The 25,355-nt window shown below is 41.3% G+C and overlaps 1 protein-coding gene across 6 annotated transcripts in view; it reads right to left on the reverse strand.

Annotated features, from left to right (window-relative positions):
* Positions 1 to 3,847: 3,847 nt before the first annotated feature.
* Positions 3,848 to 25,355, reverse strand: part of UNC5D (unc-5 netrin receptor D) — a 547,621-nt gene continuing 526,113 nt past the window's right edge. For all 6 annotated transcript variants that reach the window (XM_084760348.1, XM_084760349.1, XM_084760347.1 and 3 more), the window contains 2 exons: positions 22,543 to 22,721; positions 3,848 to 10,064 (listed from right to left, as the gene is read on the reverse strand). In XM_084760348.1, coding sequence (XP_084616474.1) covers positions 9,860 to 10,064; positions 22,543 to 22,721 — 384 coding nt within the window. In that variant the 3' untranslated portion in view covers positions 3,848 to 9,859. The remainder of the gene's footprint in view (positions 10,065 to 22,542; positions 22,722 to 25,355) is intronic.

Below are 25,355 nucleotides of genomic sequence, written 5' to 3' on the forward strand. Positions count from 1 at the left end.
CAACACCAAAGTCTGGAACATGCTAATCTAAAAAGCTTAGTGAGTTTGAAGAATTAAAAAGCACCAAAAAAATATGGTAGTCTCTCATGAATGACATTCTCATTAATATGTTTATCAGCACTGCTTTCTGCTTGCTTGTTTTCCCTCTTTTGTTTTTGTCTGTCACATTCCTATTTCTGAAGGAGGAGTGACGACCATGACCCAACGTTTCTGAGTGCTTTTCCTCCTTTGTTTCATCTGACAAATTCTTTCTCATGGATAAATGAAAACCATGATACAAATTCTCCAACGCTTCCTGTAACTGTTCTATGTGCTGTGACTTGATTATGTGGCTGTTCACATCAATGGGTGCATTCTATTTTCCTACCATATGCTGATTTTGTGAGTCCATTGTAGAACTGGCTGCGTTTCAAAAGACTTGGTGAACTTGGCTCAGGCCATGAAGATCCAAAAGTGTGTAAGAATAATAAATGGTGGTTATCTCCAGCCACAAACAATGGAATTTGTTATACAACGATACAGATTAAGCTTTAGCAATAAATCATATCTAAATTTTAGTTCAGTGGTAACTTATGTAGAAAACTTCTGAAACTTATCTCTATGCAATTTGCAGTGATTTTTCTCCCTCAATATTCTGTGCTCGCCAATTTTGTGGCATTTGCTGTTTGATGCTATGTAATCTCTTGACTTGAGACACAGTGAGTCAATGGAGGTTGGGTCAATATCATTCAATAACCTTCAAGGGCATCATTTATGGATGCCCTATTTATAATGGAGAAGTCTGGCAGGTGATGTGCTCAGCCAGCTCTTCGTTGTTGGATTTATACACACATTCAATTCTGGGGTCTTCAGTTACCTGAAAACCAGGAAGCAGACAGCTCATTGACAGAGCAGTGACTATATGCAAGAATGCTGTATTTTCAATACAGGCTTACTAACAGATATGATTTAAATATGTGTTTGTCTCTCAGGTACCCTCTCTAAATTACATTCTAAAGACATTCTATGGGTACATAATGAATGTTTTCCACAGTCAGAACTAGGCAAGGACAGCTGTCTAGTTTCTAATGTATGCTTTCACATTTGTATAAATGTAAGCACATGTGTGTAAGAGAGTATGTACAAATGTGTGTGTGTGTGTGTGTGTGTGTGTGTGTGTGTGTGTGTGTGTGTGTGTGCAGGCCAAAGGACCTTGCACGTGGTTCCTCAGTCATCAGCTGGGATAATACATGTACTATTACGTATTTTCATATGGGTCCTAGAAGTTGCACTGGGGCTCTCATGGTTGCAAGGCAAGCATTTTGTCAATGAAATCATCAGCACAGTCCTTCATGTCATCTTGTTCCTGCTCATTGAACTCAACAGGAGTTATCCCCTTTTTAAATGTGAAGAATATTTTGGCGAAGGTCGTAGATCCAGGAAATAGCAAACTCAATGGCCAAGGTCACACATCCAGAGAATAGCACACTCAATTAGCATCCTAACATGTCTGGTCTCTGACTCTTCCATGTAACTATTCTTCAACAAGTGTCCAACAGAAGATGGAGATGAACCTTCATTCCTCCCTTGTAAGTGACATGTAAGGATAGGGGCTTTACCTGTTTCTTTTCTTTCCCCTATCAGACTGTGACAGATGGAAAATTCTATAATTACTGCTCCTCTATATGAAACAGAAACATTAAGTATCATGCTTATTAACAACTGTCATGTGCTGTAAATAGTTGTATATTCTCTTGAGTGAATGGGCAAGCTTTTATCATAACCAAATCTTCACACATACTGGCTGCAGAGGAAAGCCCACACTAACCAGACCCATTCATAATTAGAAGAGCTTCACATATCCATGTGTACACACATACTTTTTTAAAATACAAAATCCATGTTGGCTTTGAAGTTGTGGGCAAGTCTCTTGCTTCAGTTTTCCAAGAGCTGGGATTAGAAGTATGTGCAAACACACCTGCCTATTAACTGGACAAATTTTATAATTAATTATAGCTTTATCCTGATCTGGCCCTCTCTGCTACTTACACCATTCCTCTAGTTCAAGTTAGAGTTGAACTCATACATTTATTTGTTTTAACTGTCAAGGAAACACTGAAAATTTGGCTTAGTTTTGACTTTTTAGCACTGATTTACCCACTTTATGTTAGTTGAAATCACCTCTCCTTATTTCTGTAGCTTAAATCAGCTTTAAAGCTAGCCCAAGCCTCATCATGGTCAGAAAGAAGCTTTGGAGCCACTCACAGACACGGTGTGGAAATTCAGGCCTATGTCATCCTGACAGTTCCATCAGACGATGCAGGAGGAAGCGTAAATGGTCCAAAAAGTTTACGCATTCGTTTCCATTTCCAAGATTCACCACACACATCAAGGCAACCCACATATCAGGTTGCTAGGGAGCAGAGGATGGTGGTTCTGTGTACTTTACAACTTTACAACTATACCCAGTACAACAACAAAACCTGTAATACTTCCATGAAAACAGTATTTTTGCTGTTTTTGGTTCTGGTGGTGGTGGTGGTGGTGGTGGTGATGGTGGTGGTGGTGGTGGTGTGTGTGTGTGTATAGCTTTGAGAAAACTATTTTTTTTTTATCTTCACCAATTACTTTTAAATAACTTAGAAAATATTTATGGGTGTACCATGTTGTTTTAGTTCAGATCAACCTTAAAATTTTTCATAAAGTTCCTTGATAATTTCCATATTTTGAATATCATTGAAAAGAGAATCAGCTAGTCAAATGTGGTTGGAATGCCTAACATTCTACATAGTTTCCTACTATCTTTCCATAAATATTCTATGCATTGTCTAACTATTTTTTCCATGGCAAGGTGGATGATGTTCTCTATATTTTTTAAAAAAATTTTATTTTTATTTTTTAATTATGTGGATTGTGCACAGGTATTTGTATGTGCCCATGTATGCACATGTATGGAGGCCAGAAGAGGAGTTGGGTCTCTTAGAGCTAGAGTTACAGGTAGCTATGAGTCACCTGTCATGGATGCTGGGATTAGATCTTGGGTCCTCTGGAGCAGAAACAAGTACTCTTAAGCATGGAGTCATCTCTCCAGCCAGCAGAGTTTGTTCTACAAGTATACACATTTGAGGGTTATGAAAAAAGACATTTCACTTATGGGAAGGCTATATTGATTCACTTGCAGTATCTGAAATTACATCCCTAAGAAAGGCTATGATTACCTGTGGTGGTTTGAATAGGAATGGCTCCCATAGACTCACATGTGTTAATGCTTGGTCCACAGAGAGTGGCACTCTTAGGAGAAATGGCCTTGTTGGAGTAGGTGTGGCCTTGTTGGAGGAAGTGTGTCACGGGGGCGTGGCCTTCCAGGTCTTATAAGCTCAAGTCTGGCCACTATGCCACAGTCTCCTTTTGCTGCCTGTGGATCAAGATATAGAACTCTCAGCTCCTTTTATAGAACCATGCGTCCCTGCATGCCACCATGTTTCCTGCCATGACAATGCACTAAACCTCTGAAACTGTAAGCTAAAGCTCTGAAACCCCAATGAAATGGTTTCCTTTTTAAGAGTTGCCATGGTCATGGTGTCTCTTCATAGCAATAAAACCCTATCTAAGACTTAAAGCTCCATCCCTAAGAAGGGGGTGTTTGTGCACAGCATATGTGTATTTAGGTGGCCTAGAGTTCTTAGAGGCTAATGCAGTTTGCTTTAAATGGCCCATCATATTTTACTGAGTCCAAACAGAGAGGTGAGTTTCACTAAGTTTAAAGGATTTGAGAACTTTCCTTAAAGAGAGCATCCCAACACCTGCTAGGACAGGATAGAGCTGTCCTCACTGAGAGTGCAAAGTCCGACTCACGGAGCACATCCTAAAATGTCAATAAAAGACTCTTTATTCATAAATAACTGGTAAGCAGTAATTTATGCCTGTACATTTATCTCGAAAAGTCGATAACCATCCATTTTTTTTTTTGCAAACTCTACATAAAACATCCAAACGGGCCATTTTGTTCAGTACAATATAACATAGCTGTTTGGCATTACCAAATATATATATGTATATATATTTATAGATATGTACATGTGCTGAAAAAGAAGCCGGTGCGTCCTTGCTAAGGAGTCCATCCAAGGATTTACTGTACAACATTCAGAATTTACACTGATAATACAAGGCACAAAAAGTGTGGTATGAAGCCAAGGCCATGCTTTGCTTAGACCCTCTTCTCTGGCTTGCTCACTCCTTCAGCTTCATGTCCGAGTTAGTGTTCAGCTCTGCTTCAAATATTATTATTAATTTTTTTTGGCTTTGAATACATCAAATGAGCATTGAGAGTGGTATGGGTTTGAAAAACAAAATGAATCATTTGAAAGAACGCCCCCACGTACCTTCCTAAAATAAAAAGAACAAAATGAAATATGTTTTAAATTCTTCTATATAGAAGGAGGGGGAAAATATCACCCATGTTTCCAAATTTGGGATTAGGAAAACGAACCGGCATTCTCCCACCTGCCCGTGTTCATGACAGTTCTAGGTTGTAGCCTAATTGGGGTGTGTTTATCAATCAGACTTAATTATGAAGAATGAAAGTTCTGCTCTTCATCTTGTGTAGAGATGGAGACAGCTGTTTTCTAGACTGGGGAATTCTGACATTTGGTTATTTGTCCCTTTACTGAGAAGTTTTCTATGGGAGCAGGAAGCATCTAGAAGGTGCCTGATGGGGGCTTCTGGTCTCAGCTTTTCCCCCAGGACGCCCTGATGGCTGCTGTCTCCTGGTGACTCTCCCACTTACCACTCCCCACGCTTGCTAATGAAGGACTGTTAAAATTGCTGCCTCCACATTTGGGCTCAATGCCCGTGTTTGGGGAAAGGGCTCACAGGGCATGATATCTGGCTACCATATTCCCTTATCTATCCCGCTTTCATCAGAACCCTAGGTAGCTCACCACTCACTAGAAAGGTCTCCGATTTTAAGGTTATCGTCAACCTTTCCTAATTCTGGAATTTAGGTGTGAATCAGGCTTGAGTTGGGTGAATTAATTCGGTTAACAGCCAAATTTGAGACAAAGGGCATAATCATTATACCCATCTATGCCTCTGGTAAAAATATTTGGCACATATTTCCACTCAGGCAAAGAAAGACATTAACTAGATTCACTGATATATAATAGAATCGAAAGGAGTAACTTTGTCAGGTGGGACGTGGGGGGAGAAGAACTCCTCCTGAACTTAGTACTGGGCAGGGCAGGGGAAAATGTAAGCTTAGGCCTAGCTAGGATGCTTCGTGCCTTTTTTTTTTCTTTTTTAGTCTTTGGGTTCAGATGCATGGTCGGTTTGAAGACATGAAGTTGCAATGTAACTTGTCTTAGGCCCACTTTGTGAGGACACTCCAAGTCCATGATCTCCACAGCAAAAAGGAAAAAGCAATGGGTAGCTGCTTCAAAAACCACAATTATTCTATGCGAGAGAAACTTCCTACTTCAGATCACAGTACTACACACTAGTGACTAATAGCCAGGCCTGGTGCCATCCCCTTTGATCCTCAGGAAAAAAAAAAGATGGCAGTTTACAAATTGCCATTTCGGTTTTCTTGGTGACGCTGTCATGGGGATGTAGGAGTCCATGGTAGACACTGGCTTCTCCTAGAGTTGTTTTTGCAAAAGACACCACATGCTGTAAACACAGCCAAACAGCTTTGTCACTGCAGCTTTTGAAAGAGTTTGGAAAAGAAAAACACAAAATATGCAACACATCTAAGAACAGGAACACTTTCACTTTTGTGACATTTGACAAAATACGTTTCTTCTTGTAGTTTGGGAAAATTCTATGCGGACGAAACAGTGGCAACTACGGAAACGGTGGCCATTCAACTGTTGGCAAAAAGCATCAATGTTCAAATACAGTGCTATGACAATGAACACCGAAGGGCTAATAAAATGTTGTCACCATCGGTAAGCCCACAATTTTTGTTCTCATAGGTGCTGTGGCTGTCGCCTGCAGTCCAGGCTTTGGGAGTTACTAAGGGTTCAGGTTGCGCAATGCTTCATGAGAGACATAATGAAAATGGGCCACGCCGTGGGCCAGTGAGGCACGTTTCTTAGTTCCCGCTTCATTTCTGCTGGAATAAAGACCTCAGAGAATGTTGCCTTTCATGTGTCTGATAGCTCTACCATTCAACACATCCACAGAGGCCAGGCAGACCAAGAAATTGAAATCATCTGGAAGGGAAAATTAAAACAGGCGCATATCCCAAGAGTTTCTTAGCATTCTGAAGGTCACAAGTAAATCCGGTGAAAGTGTGTAAAGCCATTCATACCATTTTAATTTTCCACCTTTGCTTTGTCCTTTTGATGTTTAGAGGTTTTGTCGAGGAAAAAAAAGAAAATCACTGCAGCGAATCCAGAAATTTCACTCCAAAGAGAACCCTGTGTGATTTAATGCAATAGTCCTTCTCCTAGCCAAATGGAAGGAAAAAAAAAAATACCAGGACTGTGGCAGTTTGAGATAAAAATAATAAAAAAAAAAAGAGAAAAGTTTCTCTCTTTAAAGGGAGCTGTATCAATGCCTTTCATCTCTTACAAAAAGGCCAATAAAATTTTTGTGGGAGTACATCTGAGTTTTATGAGTCTGTCTGCACTGGTAAATGAAGTTTGCATTTAAATCCACAGAACAAGTTTCCTTTTGGCTTAAAGAATGTTAATATAAACTGCTAAGCTGGAACATGTAAGTTGTAAAGACCATAAATTAACTTTATATGCGGTAGTCTTGCAAAGCTGTGGATCGCACCATTTTGGTGGCATAATTTTAAGTTGTGTTTAACACATAACTATTAGGCTTAATGTCCCTGGACACTGAGAAATTTGTCATTAAGTAGGATATTTTTGTAAAAATGTTATATAACCTACCAAGTATTAAGGCCACTTTTAATTTTTGCTTCATCTTGTATTAGGACAGCGACACTTTCGAATTTAGTGCCTGGAGTAGTGAGTAAGCCTCTTCCACGAGGGACATTTGTGTCGTGGTGTTGCATGGTGTCAGGTAAAGACGATGGAAAAGCTGGAGGTCACAGTGAATCATCACTTTCTAGTGTGAGCTAAGACTGTGACCTGCAGACTTTCTCCCGACACACATTGGTCTGTAAATCCCTTGGTTTGTAAATCTCCCAGACCAGGGTTCTCTTTGAAATTTTATTGTAAAATATTACACAACCCTGGCAGCCAAACACTGCAGAATGTAACATATTTATTTCAAAATCCTGTGTAGCATCCTAGCAGAAATCAGACAGATATAATGGAGGAAACAGAACCGTCAAGGTGGACCTTACTGAACCATGAACTGGATGTGCGGTGACTCCTGTGTGAATGTCTCCCTTATCACTGCATATGCGCAAGGGCACTTATAAATGCAGGCCAAAAAAAAACAAAAACAAAAAACCAACCAAACAAACCACAAAACCTCAAGCCAATGGGGAAACTGCAGACACTTGGGATTCACATTCGTGTTGTTCATATTACCTCACCTCAAGATAACCTACATAGATGCCAGGAAAAGGACTTACAATTTTTATGTTCATAATAGTATAAAAATGTTTTTAAAAATCTACAAATAACATTGTAGGTTCATACAACAGATAAACAATTATAAGGCCAATTGGAAGGGAAAGAAGATAAATGGATAGGGTAGGAAGTTTAAAATAAAAATCTTCCAAATGGACATTAACAGAAGGTCTCTCCAGAGTGTGCTGCAAATAGCTTATTACTTAACAGGGGATGCAGACTCTGTCTGCATCTGATCCTGTCACTCATCATCTATCTGGTTTATTACTCATCACCTATTTCCATGTCTTTTTCTCAAAAACTCTTATCAGTGATGTCAAGTGGTTTTACACTTTTATGCTTTTTTCTTGTTCGTCTTCATAAGGATGAATAAATAAGTTGAGAGTGCTCTCTTGATCCCGATATGGGGTTCTGAGTAAGTTTGACAGTTCTAAGAAGATTCATTTGTTCAATAGAATAAGCCTTTGAGTTCTGAACAAAGCAAACTGCGCTCTTTTGATTTGCCCAGAGCAAAGTCTTCTACGTAATATAGGGGATCAGGTATATCACACACTAGTTAGATAAAATGGCTAACATATTCAAGAGTTTTTCAATGCCTTATCCATAGGATCATAATGTCAACCTGCCTTTAGGTCTTTTCCACTTGGGAAGAGATTGAAAACATTTGTTTTCACACAAAGGACTTAAAAAAAAAAACAAAAGCACAACCATGTCCTCATTACCAAGACTTCTCTCTTTTCCTATTTCTGACCATTCTTTTTCAAATACAGTCATCCCCAAAGTAACTATGTAGCTGCCTGGAAGTTAATGTAGGTGTTTGACTTGCGTTGTTCTCATCATGGACAGTCACCGAAATCTCCAGAAGATGAGTATGTTTGTTTGTCCTCAGACTCCCAAGATATTGGTCAAAATGATGTAATCAAATATGAAAGGGTAGTAAAGCATAAGATGAAGGTCGCAAATAATCTACAGATTTCAGTTCTCTACAATACTGTGTGTGTATATATATATATATATATATATATATATATATATATATATATATATCATAAAAGGAGAGCTAAGAGTGAAGTGCTAAGGAGAAAGTATACATGGTGAGGCCAGGCAGTCAGAGCACAAAGTCTCTCTGAAGTACATGTATGGTTCCCGGGAGTGTGGTAGGCTTCTATTCCATGGACGCATTTATTTTCTCAGCGTTACTCAGAAAGGCTATCAGCTAAGTTTCTGAGAGGTGATGTCCTAAAGCCCTATTGAGACAATACTGTGATATCATAGTATAAAACATTAGAAGATTTCCAGAATCTGGATGGAAAAACACAGTAAAACATATTTCTTATGGGAAAAAATATTGGAGAACTTGGGCCAATTACCCATCTCTTAAAATGAGAGCTCACTGGAGGCCTGGGACATTACAGTGTGTGTATTTTTCTGGCCTGGGGCTGGCCTCTCCTACCTCCACTTCAGGGAGTAAGCTGTATTCTAGCAGCACTTTGAGATCTGAGTGGCTTGACTGGGGACAGAGTTTGCTCTGCTCCGTTGCATTAGGAGAAATAGGTTTCCATATTGAGATGTAGAGCCATGTTCCTTACTACCTCCATACTGTAATCTGTCAGGATGGGAAGAGAAATGAGTTTTGTCTCTGGGAGAAAAAAAAAAAATGAAGGTGAGGTACCAGAGACCAGTTTGAGATCTATCTCACTTTTTGATCTTGTCTCCATTAAGTGGCTCATATAATGAATTAGTGCTGGTGTGATGTACTCATATTCCAAATGCCCTCCCCAACACTGGTGACATCACTAGTAGGTTGGCAATCTGATTTCATGTCTGAAAGTTAGATTACCATGATTCCCAATACCCAGGATGCCAGTTGATTGGAAACTGAAAATCTGGTCTCAGAATCAGCTATCCCTGTGGGGTAAATCATTAATAACCTGTTTCCAAACGTGCATTTAATCTCTGCCTTCCTGGTGTTATTGTAGTGTGTCTATTTTTGAGAACTCCTTTTATTTACAGTTTCCTTCACTTTTACCCTCAGCAGTGCTGAGGAGCATAACCAAGGTTTACCCGTGTATGGACTCAGAGGAGAGAGCAGAACCCTCTCTCTCTCTCTCTCTCTCTCTCTCTCTCTCTCTCTCTCTCTCTCTCTCCCCTGCTATTAACATGTTTTACCTACATCAAACTCATTTTCTTCAACCAGGGATTCTCACTGACTCTCAATAAAGGCTGAATTCCCCAAATGCCCCTGGGCAGAAACCTGCCTCTTATTCCTCACTTGAAGCCATTGCTCAGAAGCTGGCCATCGCTAGTGCTGCCTCAAGAGAAGAAATTGACTAGAGTCCATTTTGCCTGCTGTAGTTGAAGTCAGCTTCATCAAGCTGGGACTCTGTGATGTTGGACAGTTTCGTGTGTGTCCTCCCAATCTCTTCAAGGGCACAGGCGAGTGAGTCAAGGTCCCCATCCTGTTGATGACGAGCTTCCCAGAGGTTCAAAATGACAGCAGAGGGGCTACTTTGTGTAGCAAAATACGATAAATTCCTAGATAAAAATAAACAAAAGGTAAATAAATGGGAACGATGAGACAAATGATCACTGTAAAGGAATCAAAATGAAATGTGAAGGTTTATTTAATTATGTTTGTGCCCACTTCCATTCACGTGTATTACAAGCATGCAGCTCTAATAAGCCAGAAGAGAGTGTCTGATCTCATAGAACAGGCAGTTAGAAGCTGCCATGTGGGTGCTGGGAACCAAACCAATGTCACCTGCACGTCATCAAGTGACCTTGACCGCTAAGGCATCTCAACAGCTCCCAAAATACACTTTAATAGACAGCAATAAAATAGTGGTTGTAAGTTACCCAGAGGCAGGCCTGAGGTAGTCTGGTTTGTATCCCAACACTAAACGCCAGCTACACAGGGTAATGATCCTAGTGGCTTCCACTTTGGGCTCTTGCCTCCATCATTCCCTTTCGTAAGCTACATGTGTAAAGAGATATGTATGTTTCCCTGTTGACTGTTCTCTTGCAATGTTCTTTTACACTAGTTTATTATATGAAGTGAACTTATTCCTTGTTCTTCAAATATTTCACTCCCCACCTCCTCTACAAATTTAAGGGCTGCCAAGGTTTTAACTTCAATTTCTGACCACTCCTCCTTTGGTGCTGAATGTGTACTTCCCATTTTCTTGGCTAATTAAACTGTTTATGGGGTTTATTATGTATAGCCTTAGGGGTTGTTGCAATTATACGTCTATATAACACTTCAACCTTAGTGCATCAGAAAAGTCTCACTTCAATGCCTTGAAATTACGAGCCGTAAGTACCAGTATTTATGATTCTTTTTCTGACCCCCTTACACTTAGAGGCCTGTTTTTGATCCTTCCTTTTTGTTGTTTCTTCCTTTGATAGACTTCCCATCTTTTCCCTTCTACTCTGGAGGACGACTTCATTTATATCTTAGCATGTCAGGTTGAGGAACATAGTAAGGGACTTGGAACACTGTCTCTAAAATCTTGAACACATGTTGCATTCCTGCATTCTGTTTTCAAGTCATAAGAAATCCTGTGTTCATGCATTCATATTCTGACCTCAATGGAGATTACACACACACACACACACACACACACACACACACACACACACACACACAACTTCTTTTTCATCTAACACCCCTCTTCCATCTTCATTCTTGATTATAAAACTCTAAAAGCTAAAGATCATATTTAATCATTTCTAGAATCTGCCATAGCATTTATCATAATACTATGACAGGTATTTATTCAGCATCCATTAGCTGACATTAACTGAGTAATTGATTCTTCCATGTCTTTTCCAGATGATATAGCATCCTCAGTGAAAGAAAAAAAAAATCTGATCCCCAACCTTTTAGACAATAACTTTGCTGTGATGAAGACCAAGACAACACAAAGGATTAAAGGTCACTGTTTATCATGGGGACTTTTACAGTAAGGACATAAATGTCATCCCTGGTTAAATGTTAGTGTTTGGAAAAGATTTTGCAGAGCAGTTTCCATTTGGAAGATAATAGAATGTTTCTACCACTATTCCCAGCACACGGTCACAAAAAGTAGAATCCTGTAAATAGCACTCAACAAAAGAAGACATATTTTCAATCATATATGATTACTTATAGGAAACACACACAGTGTATACCCAACTGGTTGTTAAATAGCATAAATAGAAGAATTATTTCATATACTTTTCACTAAAAGTAATTTTTAAGCAAGAAACAGAGAAGGCCAGCTAATCTCTAGCTTTCTTCAGCGTTTGCTTCTTGCCTTCCTCTGCCTGCCCCTCACCTTCTCTCCCATTTGCCCGCCTCACTGCACCCGCTACATCTTCAAAATAGAAACTGCTCTGCAAAGTCTTTTCAAAATACTAAGATATCATCAGAGATGACATTTTTATCCTTACTCTAAAAGTCCATGGAAAACAGTGACCTTTAATCCTTGGTGTTGCTTAGTCCTCATCACAGCAAAGCTATTGTCCAAAAGGTTGGGGTTCATTAAGTACCCCTGCTTTTTTTTTTAATGGTGGTTAATTTCCACGCTAACAGAACCTTAGAGGGACTGTAGCTCCTCACTTTAAAAAACTTTGATTTGAATATTGGCACCTTCTCCAGTCTGTGGGGAAATGTTTCTGCAAGGTGCTGACTCTCACTCTCTCCCCTTTCCGGAAGCTTAGGCAGTGCAGAAATAGAAAGGGCAGTGGGAAAAAAGGGTACAACTAGAGGCCAGGCTCGAGTAGTCTCGGGCTAGCTTGTGTGGCCATCTCTTTCCATAGCAGATAACATGTTTTTATGGTCTCCACTCTTGTTAAGAAGGGAACAACCAGAGGCTGCGGCTCAGTGGTAGAGCCTAGCTCTGGGCTGAATACCCAGGATTCCTCTTCCAGCAAACAGAATAATCTGTAACCAAAACAGCGACGCCACCACTCCCATCTTACTACTTCTGTTTTTCTATTAAACAGCAATGGTCTTTTGTACTGTGACTGGAATCGGAATGATCCAGTTGTTGACCATACAAAGGCTAAATAGAAAATAGTTTTGGCTTGTCGCTCTCAGATGGCCTCTCTGCAGCTACTCACTCTACCATGGTACCGCAAAGGCAGCCGCAGACAACATTTGCGTCAATGGATGCCTGTGTTCCAGGAAAATGTTATGGAGTGAAGCTGAAATTTGGTTGTCATGTCCTTTCCACCTGTGTCACATTACTCTTGTGATGTTCTCCCCTGCCTACCCCCAATACATTTATAAATGAAACAATATTCTTAGCTGTGGCAGACAGAGAAAGGACCAGTTTACCCATTGGCCATTGTGTTGCCTCTGTCCAGTGCTCTTATGACTTAACTAGACGTCTACCGCTGAGAGCCAATCCTGAGATGCTAAGACCTAACTTCCTGCTTTGTGTTTCCTTTGAAAAAATATCTTGATATCCAGGATTTCTGATCCCCAAGAGAGATTATCTGACTGCAGGACTATGAAACCTTTAACTCAATACATGTTTAAGGGGTCTTTGACACTTCAGGATAAAAGCTGTAAAAATTAACCAAGAAAATCCTCAAGCATATGGTTTCCTGATAGTGAATCTTGGTCTCAATCAGTTTTTAAAAATATTTTGGACCCTACAGTGGGTAGGAGTTCTGTATACACAGTCCTGAAAAGGCCTGCAGACTAGACAGTGACTGCTGTCAACTGTATGGCTCTGGGAAGGCCCATGAATGCTCCCATCTGTGGAACAGGCACCCAGGGCTAAGGAAACAGAAGGGCTAAAAAAAAAAAAAATGCAAAAATAAATCTCTCAATGGCACAGATCTCTGGACATACTATAGCAAGTGAAATGGGCTTCCTGAAGTAACTTATAGACTCATTCTCTGAATTTACACAAACATTCAGTATAACACATATACAGCCCCTGTTTCCATCTATTTTAGTTGATATAGGATCATATCAGTCTTAATCATATGATCAGCTTTACCATTATCAGGCATTTGATTAAACTGTGCTGACAACAACAACAACAAAACCTGTGCAAAAAAAAACAAAAGTAAACTAAACTCTTATTACAACAGGCTGTTCCTAAAAAAATAATGACATGTTTTTTTTTGGGTGCACATATGCAAATCTATTGTTGTGGGACTGGGGTACTTAGGAACCAGGAGGGATCCCCTGTCCCTACCTCTCTCTGTAATGAAGCCCAAATATTACTTCAAATCAAAAATTCTAAATATTCGTAAGTATGGCTGAAAAGAAAAAAACCTGTTATTTTCTGTCTTTATAGGGAAATTTAGAGAGGTGGGTTTTTATTTTTCTGAGTTGAGAGGCTTCAGATTGTTAATCTAAGCACTGAACTTCAGAGAACCTTGTGTCATATCTTTTCCCGAGTTCTGACAAATGGAAGTAATTTACATAACTAAGATCATTTTTGGTGGTGCCTAGGAGGTGGCATCTACCATGCAGACATAAGGTCTAACTACTGAAGTTTGAGGTTGACCTTAGAATCCTGTAGGTTTCCAGTTCAAGTCATTTTTGCAGACCCTGGACTCAAATGGCTTGGCCCTCTCTGGCATGCTGTCTGAGAAAGCAAAGACAAACACTAAGATACTGGAAAGTAAGGGTCACAAAGAGATGATGAAACATATTTTATCTATGTAAGCTCATGAGGTAGTGATGGTTAATTTAATTTAATTGGGTCTTGTTGAACATTTTAGTTTTCTATACACCCGAGTTCCTTTTTGCTCTTCTTCCAAGATTAATTTCATCTTTTAGAATCCCCTATGGACAGGCTGTGTTTATAATCTAGGGCTTTCTGTAGAAGTCAGAGCATATGTACCCCTATTGGTAGCCCATGTTAGCCACAGGTCAGCATGCAACCCGCTCAGTTCCAAACTACACCTTAAAACTGTGCTAGACGGAGTACAGAACATAGACTAAATTCAAAGATTTTGGAAATATTTTTCTAGTCTTTTTTTTTTTTAGGGCACATATAAGCAGAAGGCATGAAAGAGTAGTTTGAGCTGCTCTGTCAAAACTCCTCAGAAAGGTCATCAAAATTAGTGCAACTCGTGGTTAGTTCTGCAAAAGAGACCCTGGCTAGAGACAGTGCAGTGAGAGCTTTCAGGTTTTCTGGAACAATCCCCACAGTAGTCAAGTACAAATGCCTTAGGGAGTAGCTTACCTCTCTGTCCATTCTCAATCACCAATCAAAGGCTCAGGTGAATAGCAGCCTGCAGTAGGAGAAAGGCTGGTATCTGAGGCCACCTGAGCCCTGGGGAATGCAGTACAAAATCATCAAGGACACACTGTACTTCCTTGGAACTCTTTTTCTCTAACTGGCAGGCAAGAAAGCTTTCCTTTTACTGACAGCTGGGCTATAGGAGGCCAATACACCACCTCCCTCAAAAGGTGCCAGCTATTCCTACAATAAATGTGCCAATGAATTTTACTCTAACATCCAGCATTTGGACTACAGCCAAATATCCTTAGCACTGGAGATTCTTCTACTAAGTGCAGTCCATAATTTCATTCAGGATTCAAGCTTCCACCCAGCATTGTCAGCAATTATATCTGTAACCCCAAAGGCCGTAAGTTTTGCTTGCATTCTTTAAAAACAACAAAAAAAAAAGTGTATCTAGATCAACCTTGTTTTTGCCCACTAAAAAGCTTATTTTAGAAATATCTTCTGACTAAAGAGTTTATCAGTAAAATAAATAAGTAAGTAAATAAAAAGTAAGCTGAACTGTGTATAATAAGTTAGAAAACATTGTTTCTAGAATAATGCATAATCCTACTGTACAGTATGGAACAGGGAATTGAAACAGACTCTTAATGAAACAATATCAGTATCTCTGCTATCATCCTAATTGTCTCATTTAATGAAAGCCTCTTATGTGACCCAAAGCAACCCTCTGCACAGTTCTTTAAGTGCAAGTAGAAGAGCAAAGCCATTTTTACCGAATAACCATAATTGGGTACATCATAACCATTTCCTCTACCCGTCAAGCTTCCATCTCCAAACTTCAGGCTAGCGGGGAACTCAACCAACAGCAAGGCCACTGCGAAGGTAAAGCAAGTGAAGTTTAATCTGCCACTGCTACTGAGTGAGCAAGAGGTAAGCCAAGCTGGGTGAGCACCCTGAGGCGTCCTGTGAGGAGGGAGACAGCCAGAGAACACGGAAGGGAAGGAGAGGGACAGCTGGGGACACACTCAGATCCACCATGCTAGTGTGACCATCCTGGCCCCTCCCAGAGTTCCTTCCTGCCTATTCTGTCTCGTGCTCCTGGGACAGAGACCAAGATGGGACCTTCACTCCTGGGATACTACTGTACGCAAGCCCCTGGACCTAGAAGTCTCTGTGACTGCCAAGTGAGCACACAGCTGTTTACAGTCTGTCTTCAAAGCTCTAGGTTTATTCCTCCAGGGATACACACATTTCTGGCTTTTTAGAAATGACACAAAGGCAGAGACAACCAAACCAAAATCTGGACTTTTGCTTTGAATTGGAATAGGTCCATGAGAAAAAAATAATTCAAATTCAAGTCAGTTTTCTTCTCCAGTCACCTTGAAACATTTTTGAGAACCTGGAGGGCAAAGATGGGCCCTGGAAAAGCATTTAGGGCTGGTCGCCAATGAGGGGAGGGTAGAATACTTAGAACTTTTGCTTTGCCAGCTTCTCAGTATGAGTTTCAACAGTCTCACACGTCACTAAAATGAAATGTGATCTAAGGGATACTCTGATAATTAAAGTGAAATCCCTATGACTTCACTTTTTTGTATCACAAAGACATCATCTCCAGACAGATGCACATTGTTAGCTTTTTTTTTTTTTTCAGTACTATTTGTAATGCTGCTTATGAAGGAAATCTTCAGATCGTCTGTGGAGCTCTGCCCTGCCCATCTTTTCAGAAAAGTATACTATGTTTAAAGGAAGAAGCTTATTTCCTCAAAGATGAGCATGAATTTACCAGTGTCTGGGGGAAGAGGGGGGAAGCTGGAGCAATCCCTGGTCAGCACCCCTGGGCACTAACATTGGGAGTACCAGATCATAAAAAAAAAGCTTCTGCATCATACTGCCTTCAGGATAGACACCTGCCACTTACAATCCGCACACAGCTTGTTCATGGCTAAACCTGTCCCAAGGCTGCCTCTTTGCTGCTTCATATCAGCAGGCAGTTTCACGAGTCGTTGACTTGAGCCCAAAGAGGTCCGAATACCCACCACTCCGCGGTGTCTGGTCCCTCTGGCCTCACGGGCTTTTCTGATTTCTGGTCCTGAGTATGTCCACTGGGCTTGAACCAGAAAATCTGATCTCAACTTCATTGTGTTTTCACCCCTGGGGACCTACATAATGCTATTGCCCTGTGCATGAATTCTCCCAGACGTCATGAAGGATTTTTATTTTATTTACTTTTATTTGGAAGAGGCAGCCTTAAAGGTAAGGTTGCGCTTTCTGGCTTCTAGCCTGCGCAGAACCATGAAAGATCTGTCGTCACAGTAAATTTCCAAATGGCAATGAGAGGAGAGCTGTGGTTTCATGTGCATCCTGGACTGTCTCTCTGCCTCTCCCTTTCCTTCCCTTCTTCGCCTCCAAGGCCTGCTCTGGAACTTTGCTACCTTTGAGTAGTCTGAATAGGTCTGATGCAGTGATGAGCAGGCTGCCTTATTACTCCCTGGGTCCTTTCCCTTCACCCTCTGGCTGTTCCCACTGCTCTGCTGCTTCCAATTAACGGGGTGGACGGAAGGAATGAAAAGATACGACCTCAATGTGAGAAGACCTGCTTCTTGTTAAAGGTCCTGCTGAAAGATATGGAGGAAGGAAAACAAGATGTCACTGTGCCATTTATCAGCCACAAGGCTGGGGGACTTTCATTAGTTCTCAACTTTTACAACATCACCCATGAACCCAACACCTGAGACACATTTGATCTGTTTGAACTAGATGACTCATAAGAAATATGTTTCTCTGGCATTGCTGGCAAATTTTCAAATAAGACTACTATTAGGGAAGGCCTGGGGAAAGACAGTTAATAAGATGTAATTTTCTTTTTACTTTGGTTGCTTCCCCTCTATTCATGCAGCCATATCACATGCATCTGTTGCCATAGCAACCCAGTAAAGCTTTGGTCTCACAAGAGTTTTTTGAATAGGGAAATCACAAGGCATCCCAGACTCTGGACTATCTAGTCACAGGCTTAACATACTAAGACACACAGGAAAAGACAACTTGGTTTTGTGGCTTGTTTTTTTCTTAAGGTTCACTTGCAAAAATCTCTTGATCCTTGTTTGTGTCAGTTCTACTTTTAAATAGGCAGAATGTCAGTGTCAAGGATAGTATTTTGTGGAAGAGTTCATAACATTTATCCAAGAATTACTTACTGAACTTCTCCTAGGTTGACAGCCTTATCTATACTCGTTTAATACTAATTTACAAATAAGTATCTAAAAATGTGAAATAATGTCAGTTTAGATATGGTGAAACACTGCTGTCTGAAGCAAGTGTTTTATAAATATTTATTTTATGTGTATGAGTATTTTCCTGTATTTATGTCTCCATGCAACATATGTCTGTCTGGTGCCCATGAGGGAGGGCACTGGCTTTCTTGGGATGGGAGTTACAGCCCATTGTGAGAAACTATGTAGCTGCTAGAAACTGAACCCAAGTCCCATGCAAGAACAGCAAGTGTTCTTAACCAGTGAACCATCTCTCCAGCCCCCGAGGCAGCTTTAATCAGTCCCCAGCAATGTCTTCCACTAAACACATGTGGCCAGAGCAATAGATAGTTACTACAGCTGAAATGACAGGCTAAACATGTAACCTTGTACATTTGTTCATATAGTAAGCAGGGGGCTGAGTAAGAGTCACCCCGATCACAGCAGCCACAGCTGCAACTGTCATTATGGCACTCTTCACTGGGCTCTGCGGCATTTTCACTGTGACCCACATGGCAGGTTAGTTGCAAGCCTGCCTCTGTGGCCAGATACCTTATCCTGTTTATACTCTTACCAGGGGCTGGGACTTCATGTATTCCTTGTCTTTCCTGCCCCCTGGTCAGATCTAAGTGTGTGTGTGTGTGTGTGTGTGTGTGTGTGTGTGTGTGTGTGTGTATGTGAGTGAGTATACATGTGTGAGTGTAAAAAGGGCATATAATCATCAGTGATAATGATGTTTACATTTGCTCCAGAGGAGTAAAGAATGTCTTCAGGACTGCCAGAAAAAAAAAAAATAGAGCAAATATCTTCCTCTATTCTTTTGGAAATCTTTGGGATTTGATGGCCGTTACTGTGCCTGTTCAATGCTTTGGGAAGTTGGAAGGAAGGGGAGAGTCAGGTAAAAGTCCATCGTGTGATCAAAGTGAGTGAATTCTCTGAACAGAAAGGGTAAGTGTACCCCTACGTTCGTCTTTCTGTTCTGTCTCTGAAATAGTGCTCTTACCCAGTGCTACCTACCTATTGGCAATTGTACATTTCCTGAGTTTAAGATTTATAAAAATTATACTATGTTCTTCTTAACCACAAAAGAGCTAAATCAGTGTTCCTGAATTGTACAACAGGAATTGGAGGTGGATTTCATCCCAGCTCTGTCATATGTTTCTTTGCATGAAGGAGGAGACATGTCTCTGAGCACATTGTGGCAGCTTCATTGAGAATGGCCCCAATAGGCTCATATGTTTGAATGTTGGTTCCCTACTTCATGGACCTGTTTGAGAAGGATTAGGAAGTCTGGGCTTGTTTAAGTAGGTGTGGCCTTTCTGAAGTAGCTGTGGCTTTGTTGAAGTGGGTGTGGCTTTGTTGAAGTGGGTGTGGCCTTGTTGGAGGAAATGTGTCACTGTGAATAGGCTTTGACATTTCAAAAGCTCATAACAGTAGGCCCAATCTTGTTCTCTCTGCCTGCAACTTCCACATAGAGTAGGAGTTCTCAGCTCGTGCTCCAGCGCCACACCTGCCTGCCTGCTGCCATTCTCCACTCCACGATGACCACCCATCAACCCTCTGAAACTGTAGACAAATTCCAAGTACATGCTTTCTCTTAAAAGTTGCCTTGGTCACGGCGTCTCTTTAGATGACAATAATACAGTAACTAAGACAGTCTAAATGAAAATAGAAAAGTAACTTGGGGATTTCTGAAAAGTGAGGCTGAGCAGAGCCAACAGATCCAACCAGGTGGTTGCAAACAATCTTCATATTATTCTGATTCACGGTTCAGCACCCGTATCAGTCTAGCCTGCGTAGCCTCCTCCACCTTGGAGGCTGGGATTAGAGATGAAGGATAATCCTCAGCTCCTGGTAATACCGTGACAAGAGCAATAAAGCCCAAAGGAAGCTTTATCCAATGATGATGGGTTGTAAGATAGGGCCCTGGGAGCATCAGACTAAGAGGAAATAGAGGGCAGTGCCTGTTCGTATAAGTATAGTTCACTAGAACAGACAGGCCTGCTTGGGGTGGGTAAATTTTTTTCCGGGCAGGTTCATGCTGCAGAGACACAGAAAGTTGAGCAGTTGTTGAGTTGTTGGCAACAGATCCCACATGGCCTAACTTGTTCCTATCTGGTCACTTACGGAAAGTGTGCTGACCCTGGTTTAAGTCCTTCACTTCACAGTTCGGCTTTTGAAGATCACAGCTGGAGAACAAAGAGGAAGGTAGGAAATGCTGCCCAGTGAATTGAATATGTTATCTCGATAAGATTTCAAGAGACAAGTAGATTACACACATTCACGCTATTCTAATTTGGTATTCATCTCAGCAATGTCAAGGTGAACAACTAACATTTGTTGAAAATGTTCTGCACACTGTGTTGGAAAATCTCCACAAAATGGGTATTTGAATTACTTATGTCAAGGGAGTTTAGGCTGTCCTGGAGGGGAGGTTATTAGGAGAAAATAAGCAAGTCAACAGGCTCATGACCCTAGACACTGGAAGGGCAGATAGCTCCAGCGTGGACAATTGATATTCATTAGTGTCTGGGCATAAACGATGCTAAATGTAGTCCCTCGCTTGGCTGCAATTTCCCTACAGGGTGAGGTCAGAAACACCTGACTCTGGAGCCATATCCTGTAGAGCTTACGGATCGTGCAAATGTAGAGTCAAATGGGATGAAACAGGACCACCCTCATGCCCACATCAAGAGACATGTTCAGGGCTGCATGGAGACTGTGCAGCAATGACCCATTTGCTGGCTGATACTCTAAAAATCATAACCTTTCACGGACAGAATACAGATGTGAGGTACTGCATACTCGATACTCCCATTGCTAGAAAGAAAAACTCAAGGATCTAAGGGCCATGTTTACACAGACACAGACAGAATTGGCTGTGGCAAGGACCCTCTCCTCTCCTCTCTTCTTTTTCCTCTCCTCTCTCCTCTTCTTCTCCCCCTATTTCCTCTCCTCCTCTTGTTTCCCTTCTTTTCCTCCTCTCTTTTATTCCTACCTCCCTATCCCTTAACAACATTCATTTTCTGGGTTCACTTTGCATTCGGTGCCCATGCTGATGTGAAAGTGAACTTCACACAGTTGTGGCATTCATGGATGAAAACCAACAAACCCCCCCCCCCTTTTAAACTTGCTAAATTTGAAAGCTCACCAAGCTATTGTTTTTCCCTGTACGTTCATATTTTTAATGCTTCCATTTTGAGTAGAAGCCTCTGCCTTTTGAAGAAGGGGCCTATTCATTTTGGGCCTGCCTATTCTCTGTAAATTCATTTTCCACTGGCAACAGTGTCTCCTGATTTCTGGTTGTATCCTTTATTTGTCCACTCTGGACCCATTCTGAAGCAGGAAGCATTATTCTACCATTTCTTGGCAGACACCTACCCTCTCTTTCAGATTAAAGAAAAAAAGAGTCAGGTATGATGTCTGTGAAAATAAAGAAGAAAAAGTGAAAAGGGAAGAGGAAGCCACACAGTAAGAAAATAAAACAATCATACCAAAGGCAAAGAAAATAAAAGTGAGCCATAGACCCCAATCTTATTAGCTCACTTGGGGGGCCCATAGGGGGTTATGGGAAGGAGAGTTTTCCTTTTCCAATGCCTTATCCCCATGAGTCGTCAATTCAAACCCAGCACAAACCTGCCTTCTACCACCCATCGGTGTTGCTCTGAGCAGCTCACATCAGCGGTAATGAAGCTTATTAGCGATTTCTCTGCTCTAGTCAGCTCTAGGACAGGACGGCGTCAGCTAACCCACACAGTAATGAACACTGTCCCTTTCTGCAGCACACAGTCTGCGTGGTGGTGTCAAGATAACGTTCTGCTCACTTTGTGGCAGAGCTAAAAGTTGTCCTGACATTCCCTCTAGATTGTACTCAGGCACTGAATGTGGCAGCCTGAGCCTGTCCCCTTAGGGGCCAAGCAGTGCCTGCTGTGACCTGCTGAGGAGAGGACATGCAAGATATTTTCTGGCCTGGGTCTATGTACCAGTGTGAGCTATGATCTAGTCACTCACCGGGACAACACAGTCTAGGCCTCTGTTTGAGTAAGCCAAATAGCAAACCTGGACACAGGGCTAGAACCAATGTAGGGATTTTCAGTAATATGTCCTGGGGCAGAGTGATAAGGCAGCAGGCACATCGATACTGTACTTGGGCTCCATATAAAAACCGGGCTAGAGTGGAGAGTGGGATATGACTTTCTCACATACTCTGGTGCCTCACCTTTGACCATGTCCCCTGGAGGGGGAGACCTGGTGGCAATCAGAGGAAGGACAGCAGGTTACCAAGAAGAGACTTGATACCCTATGAACATATACAGGGGGAGGTAATCCCCCTCAGGAACAGTCATAGGGGAGGGGAATAAGGGGAAAATGGGAGGGAGGGAAGAATGGGAGGATACAAGGGATGGGATAACCATTGAGAGTAACAAGAATAAATTAATAAAGTAAAAAAAAAAAAAAAACCGGGCTAGAGAAGTCCACCAAGACACCCAGCCCACATGGTTGCCCAGGCTCCCTTTACTTTTCAGAGTTCGCCAAGTAAAAGCGTTTTCCAAAGTTGCCCCCAATTACCTATTGATGCTGTTTTTCTGTGCTAACATCTGCCAGTCCTTGCCTTTGGCGTTGGGTGTATCAAACGTAGCACAGATCCTCTGTCTGATGGAATAGGGGATTTTGAAGGCTTTCGGGCCAGTCTGGGCAGGGAAAGTACTGTCCTCCTGTGCGAAGAAAGTGATGGTTTCTCGTTCACTCTGTAAACAAGATAAGCGATGCAGGATCAGATCCACAGCAAAAACAAAAAAGAAAAAACAAACAAACAAACAAAAAAACCTCAAAAAGCAAAAACAAAAAACCCCAGAAACACTGCTGACACTGATGTTTTTTATTTGTGAAAAATCCATGTTAACATACATATTCAAAATGCTCACATAAAACACACCGACAGATTCCCTTAGTTTTCAACATAGTAAGGACCTTCTTTAGTGGCCCATCAATCATGTCCTAAAGATTTACAGTAGCCCCCTCCACTCAGTTCACCCGCTCCTAACATCTCGGCCTGTCTGGTAAGAGAAGAATTAGGTAGTTGTTATTTTTTTTTTTTAAGGCTCTCAAGGATAGATGAGAATTAGTATGAAGAGGCTACCTGGTGACAGATTTGGGTTCAGTATGAGGAACGACCCTCTGATAGTCACTGTGACCAAAGATGAATGGGCTGATCAAAGCAGCAGACCGGGACTCTGTGAGGGCAGACTGTATGTTAATGCTACAAAAGTTTGCTCTGTTCCCTAGACCTGAAGCTGTACGGGCAAGATGATAAATCTTGTTTTTGATTGAACTTCCCTCAATGACACAGACTCTGCTGGAAGACGACACTTCTGTTAGCTGTGTGCGGTGTGCTGCTGGGAAGGCTTCTACACGCTGTCTGCCCAGCTGCTTCTAAGGCCCAGCTTTCCAGTAAGCAGTTGCTATTTCAGCGTATCACAACTTTTAGGTCACCATATCGAGATAAAGTCACCAGGAAGCATCACAACTTTTAGGTCACCACATCGAGATAAAGTCACCAGGAAGTCTGTCGTGCTGTGGTGGTGGCTGATAAGCTCCTATGGACTAACAGAATCTTAAGAGTTCATAAATATCTCTGGTCGAATGAAGCTCGTGATTATTACATGCCATAAAATAAAAGAGACACTACTGACATAATTAAAGTACATAATCAGATGACTTCGAATTTAATTATTTTTCTTTTCCCCTGTGGGTTTAACCTAACCTACAGGTTTAGCCTTCAACAAGAAAAAAAAGGATTTTTCTCTATCTCTCTGTCTCTCTGTCTGTCTCGTCTCTGTCTCTCTCTCTGTCTCTCTCTCTCACCTCTGTCTCTCTCTATCCCTCCTTTCTTTCCTTCTCTTGCTTCCATCTCCTTGGACTGTACTGGGAATTGTGTTCAGGGCCGTATGCAAAGTACGCAAACACACCAGCTCTGAGATGCCACCCCAGATTTGGAGGCATCTCCTACTGCTCTGGAAGATGGAAAATGACCATGCTGTGAATTGCCTATGAAGAAAATAGATGTGTTATCTAGGAACCAAGAAGAACCTGTGGCCTGTGGACATCATAAGGGATGGAGACCCATGTCCTGCAGGACAAGGAACAGAGTTGCAGCAATCGCTCCAACAATCTTGGATTCTGAGCCGCAATGACAACCTTTCTCTAGTCAATACCTTGTAGGTGAGATCTTGTCCAGAGAGAGAATACAGCTATGTGTGGGCTTTTGACTTATAAAAATAGAATTGTTCTTTATGCTTCTAGATGGTAACAATCTGTCATGTTGAAAAAGAAAAGTAATTCAAGGAGGGCAGAGGAACTAGTTAGGATGCTTTTAACCCATTTATCCAGCACGTGCCTGAAGAACTTGTGTGCTGCACCCACCTTCAAGTCAGTACACGCCTTATTACTGTCCTAAGTTTTGTTCTAATTGCTCCATGACTTGTGACCTTGTTATGTGTTCCTAGTGTGGGCACACAGCCTTTATGAGCCTCTTTTGTCTAGGGTCAGGCTTGTTCAACTTTAAGATTTCAGATGTGGTGAGGTTTTCGAGGTTTTTTTTCCCACTCAAAATCTGTCAGCTAATGTCGAGGTTTTATTAATGATTGGCAATGCTTTTGTTTGTTTGTTTGTTTGTTTGCCTTTATCGTTGGACATGGTGACATAGTAGGTGTCTTGAAATCCCAGGATGCCCCAGAGTGTATCTTAGCTTCATGGTCAAATGCACCTGTAAGGTACGACATCTGATATTCCTGTTATCCTTCCAGTGCCATTCAGGACTACTGACTGGCTTCAGTTCTGTTGTATTCAACAGTACAGAACAATCTCATGCAAATTCTTTCAATGCTTGTGTTTGATATAGACAAATAACAAAAGTAGTTTTTAAGTCAGGAGTTATTACATTGCTTTGCAATAGGGCTCTAGGCACCCTGGCTTATAACACTGGATGCTAGACCATCTCTCTCTCAGCTTCCTAATCAGACCTCCTGCGATGTTTATAGATCCAAGAGACAGCATGGAAGCTTGTAAAAAGCCACCCAAGTACTTTGTGAGTCACCTGAAACTGCAAGTTGGATGTCCTAGTAACTACATAAGCCCTCATTTTACTGCTTCACAACAAATATGAAGTACACAGAGCAGAGACATATTAAAAAAATCCTATGTGGATGATGTTAACACTATGCTTTGGAAATTTATATGGAGGAGAGACTTCATGGAGAGGTGTTTGAGCTGGCCTTGAAGGATTGTAGGTTTCGACTGGACAGAGTATAAGCTGATAGGTTCTTATTTCAGGAAGAGTGGACAATTCTGTTCTGATATATTGGATGGCTGTAAAGTAAACC

The sequence above is a fragment of the Acomys minous genome (assembly GCF_964271855.1).
Source record: "Acomys minous genome assembly, chromosome: 15".
Lineage (NCBI taxonomy): Eukaryota > Metazoa > Chordata > Mammalia > Rodentia > Muridae > Acomys > Acomys minous.